This window comes from Taudactylus pleione, unplaced genomic scaffold, assembly GCF_031769625.1.
Source record: "Taudactylus pleione unplaced genomic scaffold, aTauple2 ptg000242l, whole genome shotgun sequence".
NCBI lineage: Eukaryota > Metazoa > Chordata > Amphibia > Anura > Myobatrachidae > Taudactylus > Taudactylus pleione.
In genome coordinates, this window is record NW_028284644.1 from 8,712,807 (window position 1) to 8,730,330 (window position 17,524).

Sequence of the window (17,524 nt, forward strand, 5' to 3'; positions counted from 1 at the left end):
TGATCAGAGGATAGCACAGGCTGACAGGACTCAGGAGGTAGCACTGGGAACTGGGAACTGAGAACTAGATAAGATTAGGGAGTTGATTAATACCCCAACCAAGGGCTCAGAGTCTAAACACACCAGCTGTTTTCACCAGGGAACCCCGCAAGGGGATATGGATTTCGCGGTGTCTGCTGTGCAGGTCACGCCCCCTTGGTAGGGTCTCTCTAGGACTTAATCTAGAACTTTCCGAAGATAATGAGGGTAAGCTCCCAGGACCATGGACTAAACAATGGGGAAGGATAGCAATAGCCCACGTTAATGATCCGATGTTTCTGATTGCAGTTGGTGATGTTGAAACCGATGGTTCTGGTTATAGCTAATGAATAAGGAACCGATGGTTCTGGATACAGCTGATGAATGTGGAACCGATGGTTCTAGATATATGTGGAACCGATGGTTCTAGATATAGCCGATGATTGTGGAACTGGTAAGTTAGTAATCGGATAGGTATCGATAAGATTAGACTTGAGTAGGTACCACTTGACTGAAGATCGGATAGGGACCGATGGTGCTGGTATCGCATAAGAACCGATGGTGCTGGTATCTGATAAGGACCAATGGTGCTGGTATAGGATAAGGACTAATGGTGCAAGTACTTCTACAATACCAACGAGGAGAAGTTTGGAGCCAAGTAACGTAACACAGGAGTGAGACGTGTTGTCCAAGGCACTGACTGCTAGTCAGTGCAATCCTTTTATCCCCCCTGGTCTGTGCTGGTTGGCTGACAGGATCAGGTGTCCGTTGCAATGTGTCCGATTGGATGAAGGACACTCCACACTGAGTGGAGCTCAGAGTCACATGACCACCACTGGCCCAGGGACTAGAGGATCAGCGGTCAGCTGACCGCAAATGTCATGGCGGCGCCCAGGCCCAGACATGGCGGGCATGTTAATGGGGTTACAGCAGCCAGGGTAAGCTGGGGTACACTGCGGACAGCAGCACAGAGCAGGAACTGGAGAGCTAGCCTGAATAGCTGACCTGTGCAGGCCTATGCACCAGCGTGAAGGTGAGATCTGTAGCGCAGTAACGCGATTCCTGACACTAGCCAACTTTTATTCAGGGTCTTATGTTTCACAACTTATCAAAATTCTATTACATTTTATTATCATTAAAATACCTGATATGAATAAACTAGATGGTCACGGCCACAGCAGGGAGCATATCACTGCTAAATAGGAGATATATTGCAGGTCTCTAAGGAGTCGTGGCATAGGTGGAGAGGGAGAGGACAGGGGAATGTGTAGGTAAAAGATTCTCACTTTTCATTCATTTCATTTTCATTCCAGCAAAAACCCATGGTGGTAACCGTAGACCACCCAGGTAGGAGTATGGAGGGAGTTAGAGTTTAGGATGTATAAAACTTTTATAACTAGTTTGTATAGTCCAATAGTAATAGTATGTTTATGTTTTCTTAAAACTAGCAAAGAGAGGAATGAGATAGGTCTATATCTAAGTTTAAAAAAAAAAATAGAAATGAAGAGACAAGAATAAATATATATAAAATGAAAAGAATGGATACACTATATTTTGAAGTTGCTGTTTGTTACAAAATATGTGTAATTATTAACAGTTCTTTATATAGTCCACACATATAATGCAGAATGTTTCAGTCATTTCCATCATTCCCTACAGCTTATGATATATGCACCTGACTGAGCGTTATACGCTAATGCGGCCAATGCTGCTGCCTCTTTGTACTTTGTAGCACCTGCTATGTGAAAATATGCAAATGTTACTCCGCTGAGAGATGTATTGAGATGCCCACCCGCAGCTTTGCAAATCCAAGCAACTGCGTAAATGTTGCAGCATCTGCATACAAAGGGGCAGCATCGGTCGCAGGTCATTCTATTATCGCAGTCCTGAGTGAATCTATGTTCCAGCAGAATGAGTGTGAGAATGGAGACGCTGGAGCCATATTACTTGCATATGGGATCACAGACACAAGATGTGACCCACCCCCGAAACGGTCGCAGCACAGCTGCATTCTTTGCTGTCACTCCCCATTACCTCCCCCAAACGTTCCCTGACTGTCAATAATGTTGTGAGTAAATAGTCACTGCGAGCAACTACGGTAATGGTCTGTGACGCATACCCATTGCGACTTAGATACATTCATGTTTTACTAATAAATGCTCAACTCCGTAAACATGGAAATAGTGTCCAGCTCTGAATCAGACACAATGCTTCCAACCACACAACAATATTTCCTCTTCTTATTGTGCAATAATGCCTTTGTACTGCAGAAATATCAGCATACTGCAAAGGCTTTCCTTTTCCCATTTGTATCTTTTTTTCTATTAAATTGCACAGTAATTCATTGCAGTGATAGACCCAGAGCCTGACTCTGCAATCTCCCGCAGTGCCTGCGTTACCCTGAGTGTACACACAGAGGTGCTGCTATGATCAGGACAGACGGTATCAGAGAGGTGGCAGAAAAGTGATGGTCGGTGACTGGGAGGTGGCTACTAGCGCACACAATAACAGTCCGTTTAGTGGGCGTATTATGGGAATCTCACAGTTCTGTGAGTGCAAGCGGCTGTGTTCCCGGATGCACAGCCGCAAGAATAGGAGCCTGTGGCCAGACGGAAACACTGCACCTGCTATAGGTAAACTTTTCGATGGTGCAACAGATGGTGAAGTATACCAATCAGAATTACAGCGTGCACGGGCGCTAAAAGTGGGATCTCAGTCCTTGTACATTCAGCTGCACTGACTTACACAAGGGAGAGAGTTTGTAGGTCATTTGCATAAAGTCGGAGGTGGGCGACTGCCTATAGACACTGCAATGTGTGTGCGCTTTTGTGTGCGACTCAGAATTTTATCCCAGTGTCCATCAAATATCAACACAATTTGTAATACAGCGCACACAGGCTGTGACAGGCTCATACAATATGTCAGCGCACCATGAATTATTTTTGTTAACTATCATTTACAGGTTGAGTCTCTGATATCCAAAATGCTTGGGACCCCCTTATTTTGGATAACGGAATATTGCGTACTTTGGAATATTTGCATATCATAATGAAATATCTTGGGAATGGGACCCATATATACACACAGAATGCATTTATGTGTTATATACACCTGATACACACAGCCTGCAGGTCATTTTATACAATATTTTCAATAATTTTGTGGCTCAAACAAAGTTTGTGTACATACATAAAATTCAGTTATATTTCATATTCATCTTATACAAACAGCCTGAAGGTAATTTTATACTTTATTTTTAATAATTTGTGCCTTAGACAAAGTTTGTGTACATTGAACCATCAAAAATCAAAGGTTTCATTATCTCAGTCATGCCAAAAAAATTCCATATTTCAGAATATTCCGTATTTCGGAATATTTGGATATGGGAGACTCAACCTGTATAGACTTTTGAGTTCCACCAGATTCTTGCAGTGATTCTGCAACCTTCCCCAAGGACAAACAGTAATTTAAAAATATCTGAAATATTAATATTATTCAGCTGCTATACACTTTAAATATGCATTTTTGAAGAAGTTATATTCTATAAGTGATTTAGTGTTTTAGTCTTAACCTCGGTTTTGTGCATTATGTAGCAGGCAGTGTTAAGTTGTGGTGTGCTCAGCTGTCCAGGCCATTACATTGCCAGGCATTGCTATCAGCCACAGTACCTGAATCTTGGCCAGTCTTCTCAGTCTCCCAGCTGCATCTGTTTTTGTGCCAATTAGTTATTTTTTTCATATTTTATGATCTTCAAAAACAGCGAGTAATGGTTTATCTACTGCTCTCACCTGTGGCGCTCTCACACTGATACCAGCCTTTCCTTCTCTTATATAAAGGTCTCATCAACCTGCCGTCATTGCTGAGACAGATAGAGTCATGAGGAAGATGCTGCTTTGGGCGGGTAAGAGAAATCTATATACTGTATCTGCGTTGTTGTATGATGATGCTATTTGATTGAATATAGCTCAGATTAAATTTTTTTCTATGTACATAACAGCTACATAATAGGTGTAAGGTGCAATCAGAGGATTACTAGACTCTTCAGGGAATCAGGGAGATTACTACTATGTCAGGGAGTCTCCCTGACCTTGAGGGGGTGTAGGGAAATATGAATGTACATGATGTAAAATATTACTTATTGTATATTTTATAACTTTCTGCTTTTTTTCACAGGTCTATTCCTGCTGCTGAATGTACAGCTGGGTAAGGACATGACTTATTTCATATGTGCTGCATGTCTACTAAGGAAATGTAATGACAAACAAATTTCAGGCAATGCTAACAGAAAGACACATAATATAATGGAAAATGTAAATGAATACATGTGATAAGTGGTGGATTTATCACATGCAGTATGCAATGCATGATACATCCCGCCCATAGGAACCAGCATTTATATTGTAGTCTTTGACCTCCATAAGCAGGGCCGCCCTCAGGGGGTGACTGCCAGGTCTGGAGTCCCGGGTCCGGACAGAGAGAGGGGCCCGTGCAGGGATGGAGTTACCAGCCATCGGGGGCGAGCTAGGTACCATTAATGATTCAGGTCCTCCTGCTCCCTCCACGGCCGCTCTGTGTGCCTGTAACACGAGTGAGAGATCTGATAGGCTGAGGCTGCACCAGGGGCTAACAGAAAATGGCTACACCCATAGCAGGCTACAGAAAGATCGACCAATGGGGTGCCAGGCTTCTTTTCCCAAGAACCCAAGGGGCTGAAGAAAGCAAAGGGGTTGGGGCTAATCGGGAAAAAGAGAGGAAGATAAGTAGGTAAGGGGCACTATATTGTGTGTGGTATAAATCTGACATGTGTGTGTGTGTATCAGAGGGGGATGCGTGGGGGTCACTTGCACACATTGGAATGTGGGGGGATCGCTGAAAGAGGGGATTATGGAGGGGATCACTGAGAGGGGAATGTGGGGTGGGGGGTCACTGAGAGAGGGGAATATGAAGGGGATCGCTGAGAGAGGGGAATATGAAGGGGATCGCTGAGAGAGGGGAATGTGGGGTGGGGGGGTCGCGGAGAGAGGGGAATATGAAGGGGATCGTTGAGAGAGGGGAATATGAAGGGGATCGTTGAGAGAGGGGAATGTGAAAGGGATCGCTGAGAGAGAGGGGAATATGTGGGGATCACAGAGAGAAATGTGTTGGGGTGATTGCGCCTGCTTGCCGCCGACAGAGGAACCAGCCGCAGTGTGCAGAGGAGCAGCCAGTAGACACAGGAGAATGTAAGTGTCTGTGGGCTGTAAGGACTGAATGCAGGGGCTGTCAGGCTTCTTTTCCCAGGAACCCAAGGGGCTGGAGAAAGCAAAGGGTTTGGGGCTAATCAGGAGAAAGAGAGGAAGATAAGTAGGTGAGTAAGGGGAACTATATTGTGTGTGGCTTAAATCTGACAGGTGTGTGTGTGTATCAGAGGGGAATGTGTGGGGGGTCACTTACACACAGTGGAATGTGGGAGGATCACTGAGAGAGGGGATTATGGAGGGGATCGCTGAGAGAAGGGATTGTGGGGTTGCTGAGAGAGGGGAATATGAAGGGGATCGATGTGAGAGGGGAATATGAAGGGGATTGCTGAGAGAGAGGGGAATGTATGGGGGTGTCACTGAGATAGGGGAATGTTGGGGATCGCTGAGAGAGAGGGGAATGCATGGGGATCACAGAGAGAAATGTGTGGGGGTGATTGCGCCTGCTTGCCGCCGACAGAGGAACCAGCCGCAGTGTGCAGAGGAGCAGCAAGTAGACACAGGAGAAGGTGTCTGTGGGCTGTAAGGGTTGAATGAAAGGGCTCTCTGGGGAGACAGAAGGGATGATGGCTGGGGAGACACTGTAGGGTTTGAGTTGCAGAAACACCGTGGGGGGGGCTGCCTATTTTGACAGTCCCGGGTCCCACAATTTTTGATGGCTGCCCTGTCTATAAGCCAGGAGGTAGAGCTGTGCCAGTGTTCACCTTGGCAAGTAACTGGCAACTGTGTGCAGTAATAAATGTACCTGCAACTAGCAAAGTGACATGTATTCCCATCAACAGCTGCAATTGTTATTCCACTACCTTATGTATCAATTGTACCTCACACCCTTTACAGTATAATCTCATTTAGGTTGGGTCATCTTCACTTTCTGTTTCATTGTATGTCATTTGTAGTTGTGTCATGATGGCCTCCATGTTAGCTACTGATTAATACGTTGACATTTTATAAATAAAACATAATAAAAGTCTGCTTTGTTCAGGTTCTACCTTCAAACTGGTTTGTTACTTCACAAACTGGGCACAGTATCGGCCTGAGCCTGCAAAGTACATGCCAGGGAATATTGACCCGCAGCTCTGCACTCATCTCGTGTATGCCTTCGCCACCATGAGCGGGCACAAGATTGCACCATATGAGTGGAACGATGATGTCCTCTATAAGCAGTTCAATGATCTAAAGAAAAAGTTGGTATTACAATAAACTTGACCACAGCATTTCTAGTCATACAACTCTGATGTTTGTGTGATCCGCGTGCAGAGATAAGCCCTTATTACCCATGTAACATCTACTGTATATATATTTTAGATTTTGGAATCCTTCAAGTTGTACATTGCTTTTTATTTGATTTGCCAGTGTTATTTATGTGTTATATCTGTTCCAGTCATCTCATAGTTAATCATTCTCATTGGTATATTATAAAGTCTATAAAGTTATGGGTATCGTAGCTATTTAAAGGTTAAGACTGATTTATCTACTATCACCCATATAACACACGGATTCTGTTAGGCCTACAAAACCGGGGTTTGTTACTAGCACTGTCTTGTTCTGTGTTATAGGAATACAAAGTTGGTGACATTATTGGCAATCGGTGGTTGGAACTTTGGGACACAGAAGTAAGCATCATTTTCAGCATTTTAATGCAAATATATGTAACGCTTACAGTATGTCACTGATTTCCCCTGTTTTGTTATTGTTAGGTTCACAGAAATGGTTGCTACTGCTGCGAACCGTAAGATTTTCATTACATCTGTGATTTCATATCTCCGTCTATATAACTTTGATGGCATTGACTTGGACTTTGAGTACCCAGGATCTCGAGGTAGCCCCCCTGAGGACAAGCAACGGTTTACTGTACTGATACAGGTGGGCTGCTAACATCTACTACTACAACTCACTTTATAAGACCTGCTGTAATACCACCCTAATGGCTGAGTGTTGGTGAATGGTGTGTGTGTGTCAGGGCCGTAACTAGGGTAGTGTGACCAGTGCCATGGCACAGGGCACCACTGGGCAGGGGGCGCTGTTTGGACCTGTCAATTTTCCTGTTTATTATCATTCTCACTTGTAGCTTCCTCTTCTTTTACCCCAGCATCTCCTGGCTGCCCAAGGAGTACCCCCATTTCTTCCCTCACCCTTCCTCATGAAGCCATGGCCAGTTTTCAGGTGCACTTTCTTATGTCCCTATTTAAAAAATGGGGGGGGGGGGCACCAATGCTCTCTCTGGCACAGGGTACCAAAAAGTCTAGTTGCAGTTCTGGTGTGTGTCGTGCCTGTTTCCTTCTGTAATTGTAATCTGTCCTGGCCTTTCCGGATGCCTTCTTTCCACGCTTGACTCCTCGAGCCCCTTAGTTGGTATTCAGAGAGTCGAGGACTGCCCAGAGAACCCCCCCAATAAAGTCACTACTCATTTGGCCAGTGACTATGAATTTTATTTAGCTGGAACACTTTGTCACTGTACTTTGGTGAATAGGTTAGTTTTGCAATTAACATACACCATAGAATTTACTGTTGGCCACAATTATCTACCTAACTGTATTACAAGTTATGCATACACATTGTATATAACTGGATTTAAGACTATGGGGCCTATTCATGATGTTAATTATCGGGGTCCAAACGGACCCCGATAACTAACATTCTAACTCGCCATGGCCACCGGAGCAATTCAGCATTGCTCCGGCGCGTTGGCAGCTGATGTGAAATCAGCTGCCCCCGCGAGCGGCTTCACAGCTCCTTTTTGGAGCAGTGAATCTTTTCACTGCTCCTGTTGGAGCAGTGACGGCGGTGCGCATGCGCGACCTACAGGTCACGCATACGCACAAGATCCCCGACGTCCGGCGAAAAGAGCCGGACAGTGGCGGAAGGATCCGAAAGGATCCCTTCTCGCAACCCAGTCCTTCCCATAGGGAAGACCGGGTGGCGAACCACAAGCGGGGGTATTCGCCATCTGAAGATGGTGAATGCCCCCGCAGTCAAGCTCCGAAAATATAATATTTTCGGAGCTTGATGAATTCTGTCCCCATACTAGTGTACGGGGACAGCGGGCCATTCCGCAAACAGATGGTAAGTAGGAGATATCTGTGATATCTCCTGCTTCACCTTCTTAATGAATGGCCCGAATACTTAATTTTCACAATTGCAGGTGAAAATGTTCTTTTTCACCTGCTTTTGTGACAATTAAGTGATGATGAATAGGCTCCTATAGCAGAATTCACAAATGCAACTACAACATCCGGATAACATACATACATTATACATCCAGGTAGTCCTTCAAAACCTTGGGACAGGCCCTGTAATATCCTAGAATGGCAACTGGGTGGCGAGGTTGGATTAGTATGACAGAGCAAGGAGAGGTAGGCTTCCTCACTGCCTTGTGTTTGACAGTATGATATTACAAGGCAGTACTCTCAACTGGCTGTGAAAACATGTACAGCATTTCTCCCTGCTAATTGTGGTGGCAGATAACTGTTCTCAATGCGTGTGGTGATAGCAAATAAGACAGTCCCCACTGCAGATTATGATAGCAAATAAGACAGTCCCCACTGCAGATTATGATAGCAAATAAGACAGTCCCCACTGCAGATTATGATAGCAAATAAAACAGTCCCCACTGCAGATTATGATAGCAAATAAAACAGTCCCCACTGCAGATTATGATAGCAAATAAAACAGTCCCCACTGCAGATTATGATAGCAAATAAGACAGTCCCCACTGCAGCAGATGATGAAAGGATGAGGTTGAGCTTGGTTTTCACTACTTTACCGTACACTGACCATTGGGCTGTACACTGTAACTAGCTGGTACTGTCTACCTAATTGCGGAAAGTCCTTTCCCTTGGGTGCAAGGTTGCTGGGTCACTCCTCAGTGAGGTACAAACTAGTGGGCTGGCACTGAGGGCTCTCGACCTGTCTGTTTGTGCTATTTCCGCTTTATCAGGCTGCCTCTTCAGCTGGTCTCCTCTGTGGCTTACCCTGAGGAACAGCTGCCGTGGATGTCTGTGGCTCCCGGCCACCTGCTGTCGGCCCCTGACTCGAGGCAGTTATCACAGACGTGGCTCCTGCCCGTCTTGTTTTTGTTGGCTGCCCGCTCCTATACTCTGAGTGGCCGGTTCCCTGCAGCACGGCTCCTGCTCAGCAGCATCTGCTGTTTGCAGAATCGTGCGGATGACATGTGGCCCTGATCAACCCCGTGCCTGCTCCTGTCAGCCCGGATCTCTTCATAGCCCGTCGTTCCCACCTAACAGACTTCTCCTCCCTGGCTCACAGGTCAGGTTGTCCTCTCTGTCAGGATTCTTCCCGCTCCTCTGACTCCATTTGAGTCCCTTAGGTCCTAAGCCCCCTTGCTGGCTGCTGACGTCACGAGGTGAGGGGAATGATTAACCCCCTCAGCGCCAGTACAAAAAACGCTTATTTCATTGACAGAAGGTCTGTACTATGGCATCACACTGCTATTATATAAGACGTTATTAGCTTCTTCAGGGATAGTATATGGAAGAATCGCTTTGTACAGTCACAGGGGTCCTGTGACTGTACAGGACAGGGCAGTGTGATGCTCTAGTACAGATCTTATCTAATGCCAGTTACTGCAGTATGTACATGAGGTGGAGGACATGGACTTAGCAGAATTAGTAGTGTGGTTTAGTGTAACAACAATTGTCCCCTACGACGGTGCTTTTGGCGAATCAATAGATAAACCACCTACAACAGTTCCTTTCTGTTTTTCACGTAGTCATTGACTCTGATCTTTTTTGTTTTTAAAACAGAGGTGTAATATAATGTGTGGATGACTGTTTAACTTACCTATTATACAGTATATCCCACCAGTTTACTTGTATTGGGGACAAATTTCCAAGCTCCAAAAAGCTACCCTTTAGTTGCATTTAGCCAGCTTCCACAATGGTAAAATCCTTAAGAGGATCCCTTCTCAGTGGGCTCTTCTCAATGCTTCCACAAGTGCAGTGACATGACCTTTAGTGGCCCCCGCATGGCACTGCAACCAGGAGGTGTAGGGGTTAGCATTACTGCTATCATAGTACTGAGATCATTCCTTAAACTCCCAGGCAATGTTTTATCTGAGTGGAGTTTGTATGTTCTCACAAGTTTTGCATGGGTTTGCGCCGGTTTCTTATCACGCTTATCAAAACATACTGCTACATTTTATTGGCTTCTTACAAAATTAACCCTGGTATGTGTTTTTCCATGTGGTAATGAATATAGCTCCACTGGCGCAGGGATTGATGTGATTGACTAAATATTCACTTTAAAACTGTATTATATGTGTGCGCTTTATAATTAATTGTTTATAAATAAAATAATTAAAATATGGCCAATATTATGCTTGTCTTATGTTTTCACCAGTGCATAGCTAGCGCTCCCAGAACCCGGTGCAGGCCATGCCCCTCAGTATGATGACACGTGGAAGGGGCTTGGCTTGCACTCGGCGCCGGGAGCGAGTGATTACAGCAATGCCCGGAGCATCCTCAGGATGCTCCGGGGAGCTGTAAGGGCAGCGTTGTGACCGTCTGGAGGGTCCTAAGTATGCACCAAGTGGCACTGCTGCAGAGATTCTGGTAGCAGAGTGCCGTTGCAGACACCCTCCCAGCCAGATGCAGGAGCTGTGGGTGAGCGGCGGTGCCACCCACAGGTCCAGGGCCGGATTTCCCGTAATCCATTCTAGGCGCTCGCCTAGGACCCGGCAGGACACAAGGGGCCCGTGGACGGGCCCCTTTGCCTGAAGAAATCCCCGATAACAGCGCTCCCAGAGGAGCACTGTGCTAGTACCACGTGACGTCATGACGTCACGCGGTCCCGCCTCCACTCCCTGAGAGTCCCGCGAGGCTAGAGCCTGTGTGTTCGTGGCCGCCAGCCTGCGGGCGGGCGACATGAGGGAAGGGTGTGCGTGTGTGCACACAGCACAGGGTAACGCACCGGGGACCTGCCGCCGCCTTCCCCTCCCAGCTGATCCATCCTCATCCAGCTACTGTAGCCCTGCCGTGACCCGCCCCAGCAGCCACTTTGCCGGCCTTCCAGGCCCTCCACCGCCCACCAGGTAGGGACCTGTATTAATTACCTGATGAGCTGCCACATACACACACTATATAAGTATGTATGTATGTATATATATATATATATGTATATGTGTATATAAGTATGTATATATATATATGTGTGTGTATATAAGTATGTATATATATATATGTGTGTATATATATATATATATGTGTATGTATATAAGTTTAAAATTATATATATATATATATATATATAAAAATGTGAATTTATCTATATATATATATTTTTTTGTCTAGTGACATTGTAAAAACTATATATATCCAGTAGGATATATGCATTTTTCACAATGTAAATTTTATATATATATATATATATATATATATATATATATATATATATATATATATATGGGAAATGGATCATTCCCATTGAGATATAGATAGATATTGTATTTGCACATTATTTTTGCAGTGTCGGCTCCGGCGTGCGCATGCGTGAGACCCGGCCAGCGACGGGTGCTTAGTCGCTACGGGTCTCGCACCAAAAGGGGGCGGCTGTCGATTTTGAATGACAGCTCGCCCCGGTTTGGAGGCGGGCAGGGGGGGTGGCTACACAAACGGAACGCCTGCTATTTGTGGGAGGCACCACTGACATCACCAGTAATGATTTGATGTCCGTAATGTTTAAAGCTTTAAAAAGTTGAATATAAGGAGGAAAAACAAAAATATGATGTAAGGGCATGAATCAGGAACTCACATGTAGGGCCATATCCAATTAGCCGCGATAAATTACGGTGGATTATTAGCTCACTCGGGGCTATCCAATTAGCCCCGAAGTCGGCCTGACAACGGCACCTATCGGGGTTTTTTTTGGGACCTGATCAAATCCCCATTTTTCGCCGATCGCGGGGATCAATTAGTGCCCGAACAGTGTTCGAGGCTAATTTGATATGGCCCATAGTGCTATGGATTGTTTGAGGGAGGGGGCCCCAAACTAGTATATTGCCTAGGGCCCCATGAGGTCTAAATCCGGCTCTGCACAGGGCTCTGCGCTCTATGCGGCTGCACCGCTCGCACACCCCTAGTTACGGCCCTGGTGTCTGCACCCAAAGGGCATTAAAGTTGGCCTAGTGGTTATTTGCATTCATTGCTATTTATGTTACTTACATTCTGCATTGGCTAAATTATATGATTTTGTTTTTATTAATTTTTACCATGAGCCTTATCTCTTAAGCCATGGTCTACAAACACATTTCATAAACTTTATACTTTATTTTCTAACTGATTAAAGTATTCAAGAACAATGTTTTTGTTTGAATTATTTTGAAAAATATATCTGAAGGTAGAGCTGGAATAGTGCGATGCTTAGTTCCATGCTTTCATCTACTTGCACCTTGTTTCCATCTCCATAACACCCTTTTATAGTCAACAGATACTGGGCCTGATTCAGGGCCACTCACAAAAAGCGAGCGCTCGCTCTCAATCAGGGCGGCTGCTTTTATTTTTAAAACTGGCCTCCTGGCCGCTTGCATAGTTGTGGGTGACCACCCACAGCTTTTGTGAGCGGCCAGGTGATGGTCGCGATGGTCGCGACCATCAGGCTTGCGACGGGACCCTTGCGGTAGGGTCTCGTTCCCGCAAGCCCCAGTGAGCTTCCGGCTGTAATAGAGCCGGAAGCTTACCACTGACATCACTCATCACGAGTGATGAACGCCTACGTTTGGCCAGCCACCCCCCCCGACCGGCCTACCAAACGGGGCGAGCTGTCGATCAACATCGACAGCTGCCCCTTTTGGATGCGAGCGCCGGAGCAAGTGATTTCTCGCTCGCTCCGGGGCTCGCGCGTGCGCACTGCCCGCCCATCGACCCGCTTGCGAGCGGGTCTGAATCAGGCCCACTGTACAATAGGCAAAATACTCTATTTTTATAGTGGTTAAGCAGAATGGTAAATTTGACCAGCATTGTTAAGTAACTGAATTTATGTATCTACCCTAGAACTATCAGGGTTATAGTGTACTGTATTTATCACCTTACTACAACATTTTGATGTCTCATGTAGAACATTAGGGGTCCCTCACCATTTTCCACTGACACCACTGAACTCTGAATGCTCAATGCACGTCTGTGTCTGTTAGTGAATAGATGTCAAATAGAAGGTTCCATGAAATAGTATCTTGTAGGAAAAATATACTAAAACATATAACAACATGTTACTGGCAACTTCTGCCTAGATGTTCAGTTCTAATCATATATAAAATAAAAGGTTGCTCTGTGAGGTTTTGAATTTTTTCTTCTTGTGGTGGTCAGGATTTATGGGTTCCCAGCTAATTAATCAGCTATCATTTGTATCATTTGTAGGTATTGTTCATTTTAATTCAGTGAGACAAATTCCTGTCCGCCCATTACCACATGTAGGGGCCCATTTATCAACAAGTTTTACCATTCACAACGAGTTTTAAAACTCATTGCGTATGATAATGGTGCTCCAGCCAATCAGCTCCCAACTGTCATCTGTTTGAAAAATTAAAGTTGGGAGCTGATTGGCTGGAGCACCATTTATCATACGCAATGAGTTTTATCACTCATTTCGTATGATAAGACTCGTTGATAAATGTGGCCTTTAATGAGCTACAGGCCTGGTTCAGAGTTGTACGCTAGTCCCGTTGCGTCTGACACTTTATAGGTAGTTACTGTGAGTTAATATGCAAATGTCGCAGCTGCTGGGAGATGTATTTAGATGCCTACCGGCAACTTTTCAATTCCAAGCGGCTGCGTAAAAAGTCGCAGCATTTGTGTACAAAGACGGAACATCAGTCACAGATCAGAAGATCATTCGCCTTCTAAGAAGATCAGTCGCTGGGTCCTATAAAACGGCTGTGTTACTCCCTCATTTTTCTAACCACCCCTCCATTACCACCCACAAACGACCCATAACTATCAATCACTCGACTTAGATGCATGCGCTGTTATAAAAACATCAGCCAACTATGGACATATTGGCATAGCGTACAGCTCTGAATCAGATCCTATGTCCCAATGGGTACTTCGTAGCTAAATACAATAACTGTTAAGCTGGGTACACATTAGACGATGTGTACCCAGCATGACATCTTTCGCGACGGACCCGGCGAGGGTGCCGACATCGGAAGTACATATGGTGGCAGCGATCGACTGTCGGGAGGGGGGGTAGCGGGGGCCATGCTGCATTCGGTAGCAGGGCATCGCTAGAGACATCCTCAGATCTTTCAGCATGGACAAAAAGATCTGAGGATGCGACGGACGACCCATGGGAGCGCATGTCGGCATCGTGCGCACACACTGAATGATTTGTCATTCCAATGCGTTGGAATTGGCCAAATCGTTCAAAATATAATCTAATGTGTACCCAGCTTTTGACTGAGTGATATGGTATAGGAAGAAGTTAAATATTTGTTAGTTACCATGTCTGTAGCCATTATAAAATGTACACGAGTCCTTTATAGGTTGATATAATTGTAGTGAAAAAAGAGGATTGGGGAGCGCTAAGTAAAGAGGATATTATTTTATTTTATTATAAAACTCTTAAAACATGAAAACTAGGATATTAAAATATGCATAAACAACACATACATTAATAATGTGTAACATATCAGGCTAGTGAGACACAGATAATTAATATAAATGTATATTCTCTATAAACCGTGAAATATCATCAAAACAGATCTAGAAGAGCAAAGATGATACAAGAAATTAACCTGTTGAAATTGGTATTGACCAACAGATCTGTAACTTAAATAGGTGTTTAAAATTCCAGCTTAATAGCAGATGCTGATAGTATGCAAAGCGTATGGTCTCCAATTAGAAAAAAAACAAGTCATAGATGAATGGTGCAATAAATCACAGTTACTGTCTTAGAGCAAAGCATGCAGTCTCCGTTTGCATGTAAACACAGGGGGTCATTCAGAACCACTCGCGAGCGCAGGACGCTCGCAAGCGGGTCGATGTTACCCCACTGCGCATGCGCACGACGGAGGGAGCTTCGTCGTGCGCATGCGCGAGACCCGGACAACGACAGCCAAGCTGTCGCTCCGGGTATCGCACCAAAGGGGGGCGTGCTGTCGATGGTGACTGACAGCACGCCCCCTTTGGTGGGCGTGCCGGGGGCGTGGCTGCCAGACGGAGGCGTCTGGGTCCGGCCCCACTGACATCACTAGTGATGTCAGTGGGAGTGATTTTGTCTCTGATAGAGCCAAAATCACTCCAGGGATTGCGGTCACCGAGACCCTACCGCAGGGTCTCGTCGCAAGCCCGATGGTCGCGATGGTCTTGACCATCGCGACCATCTTTTTGGCCGCTCGCATAGCTGTGGGTGGTCACCCACAGCTATGCGAGCGGCCAGGAGGCCGCTCCATTTTCATGTAGGAGGGCCCTGATTCAGAGCGAGCGCTCTGGTCAGAGCGTCCGGGCTCTGAATCAGGCCCACAGTCACAAATAATGCTAGTGCTGAGAATCGGCAAAGCTTGCAGTCTCCAATTACAAAGCATGCAGTCCCAGTCAGAGAAGCATATTATTATAAAAAAGCAGGCTAGTAGCGTATGTAAGGTAAACTTGACATTACCTGGACACAGGTCTGTCGTCCAGCATAATTGTAGTTCATGTTATAACCTACTCCTTTACCCTTGCAGGAAATGCTTGATGCATTTACTAAGGAAGCAGCAGAGACAGGTCTCCCACGGCTCCTGATCACAGCAGCAGTGTCTGCAGGAAAAGGGACCATTGATGCTGGTTATGAGATAGCAGAAATCGGAAGGTGGGATATAGAGGCAAAACCATGGGGTGATAGCTAAGGAGCGTATTATACAGAGTAAACTATAAGTAACATATATTACAAATGTATGTTTGGAAATTTCATTTTTCACTGACTGTTCTGTCATGTGTCTGTTTCTGTGTTTTTTATTGTGTGACAGAGTGGTCATAAGACAAGTCTGTGTCTGTTCTAAGCGTAAAGGGGCCTATCCATTACCCGACTTTGTGAACAATTCGACCAAAACCAGGAGGTTTTGGTCGCATTGTTCACAAAGTCAGATAATGGATAGCCGTCAAGGACCAGCGATGTACGTGCACACTGGGTCCTTGCCGTCCCCGACTGTCTACTGCACGTGTCCGTCAACCTGAAGACGCTCGTCAAGTTCGACATGTTCAGGGATAGGAGGTCGGGCTCCTTCACTGAATGACGTTCGGTGAACGCCGTTCAGTGCAATGCCCGCACCTTGGCGACCTGAAGGTCTGAACGCTAGACGGTCATACTTTCAGGTCGCCTAATGGATAGGCATCATAACACTGTAAAAGTCTATTTCACTTTGTTTCTCCACAGACTCCTGGATTTTATCAGCGTGATGACTTATGATTTCCATGGTGGGTGGGACACGGTGTCTGGACATAACAGCCCCCTGTGCCGAGGCTCCACGGACGTGGGAGATTTAATTTACTTTAACATTGTAAGCAAGCCAGACCATTTATCCGAAGATTATTCAGTTAACATACACACTTACCAATCGGCCGCTCGATGTGACATCACAACTGGGAGGGCATTTAAATTTCCCCACCAATTTGAGATGTCTGTATCGGCAGTCCATGCAGCATGTGTACAGGCAATCGGCGGGTCGCCCTTACACACATGCAGATGCACTGATATATATTTCAGATATATCGGCACCGGCTGTGTGCAGAGCCAACCTGATATGTCTGTGAACGATGTCGTTCACAGATATCGGGTGTACATCAAACAATATATCGGCAAATGTTACCCAGCATTACCAGTATTGTGGGTTGTTTACTAATATTGTTTAAAGGTTCAAGTTCTGCACTAAAACCATAGCAACAAATCAAATCTTTGCTTTCATTGTCTAATGCTGGGTACACACTAGGTGATATATCGTTTGTACAGCCGATGAACGATATATCTTTAAGTCCATCTTGCAGTGTATACACGAAATATACTGTATCTGTGAAAGATATAACAGACGGCTGTTCGGCAAGTGTTTATGCACAAGGTTGTTTGTGCAAAACCTTGTAAAATTATTAGATTGACTGGTTGGCGATCTAACAATTTGCCGCTCAAGTGTACATCCCACATTACTTGTACTAGACAGATAAAAGCTGATTGCTTGCTGAATTATTTGTGCAGAAGTGCATCTTTAAGCTCTGTTAGTAATTGATGTGCCTAATAAACCATTGTGTTGTGCATATTATTGATCATGGTATTGCTGTATTTATATT

The 17,524-nt window shown here is 45.2% G+C and overlaps 1 protein-coding gene across 2 annotated transcripts in view; it reads left to right on the top strand.

The window, feature by feature from the left end:
- Positions 1 to 17,524, top strand: part of LOC148516748 (acidic mammalian chitinase-like) — a 79,290-nt gene that overhangs the window by 46,252 nt on the left and 15,514 nt on the right. For both annotated transcript variants that reach the window (XM_088479651.1, XM_088479650.1), the window contains 7 exons: positions 3,855 to 3,919; positions 4,192 to 4,221; positions 6,238 to 6,439; positions 6,812 to 6,868; positions 6,953 to 7,118; positions 15,931 to 16,055; positions 16,620 to 16,743. In XM_088479651.1, the coding sequence (XP_088335777.1) occupies positions 3,895 to 3,919; positions 4,192 to 4,221; positions 6,238 to 6,439; positions 6,812 to 6,868; positions 6,953 to 7,118; positions 15,931 to 16,055; positions 16,620 to 16,743 (729 nt within the window). In that variant the 5' untranslated portion in view covers positions 3,855 to 3,894. The remainder of the gene's footprint in view (positions 1 to 3,854; positions 3,920 to 4,191; positions 4,222 to 6,237; positions 6,440 to 6,811; positions 6,869 to 6,952; positions 7,119 to 15,930; positions 16,056 to 16,619; positions 16,744 to 17,524) is intronic.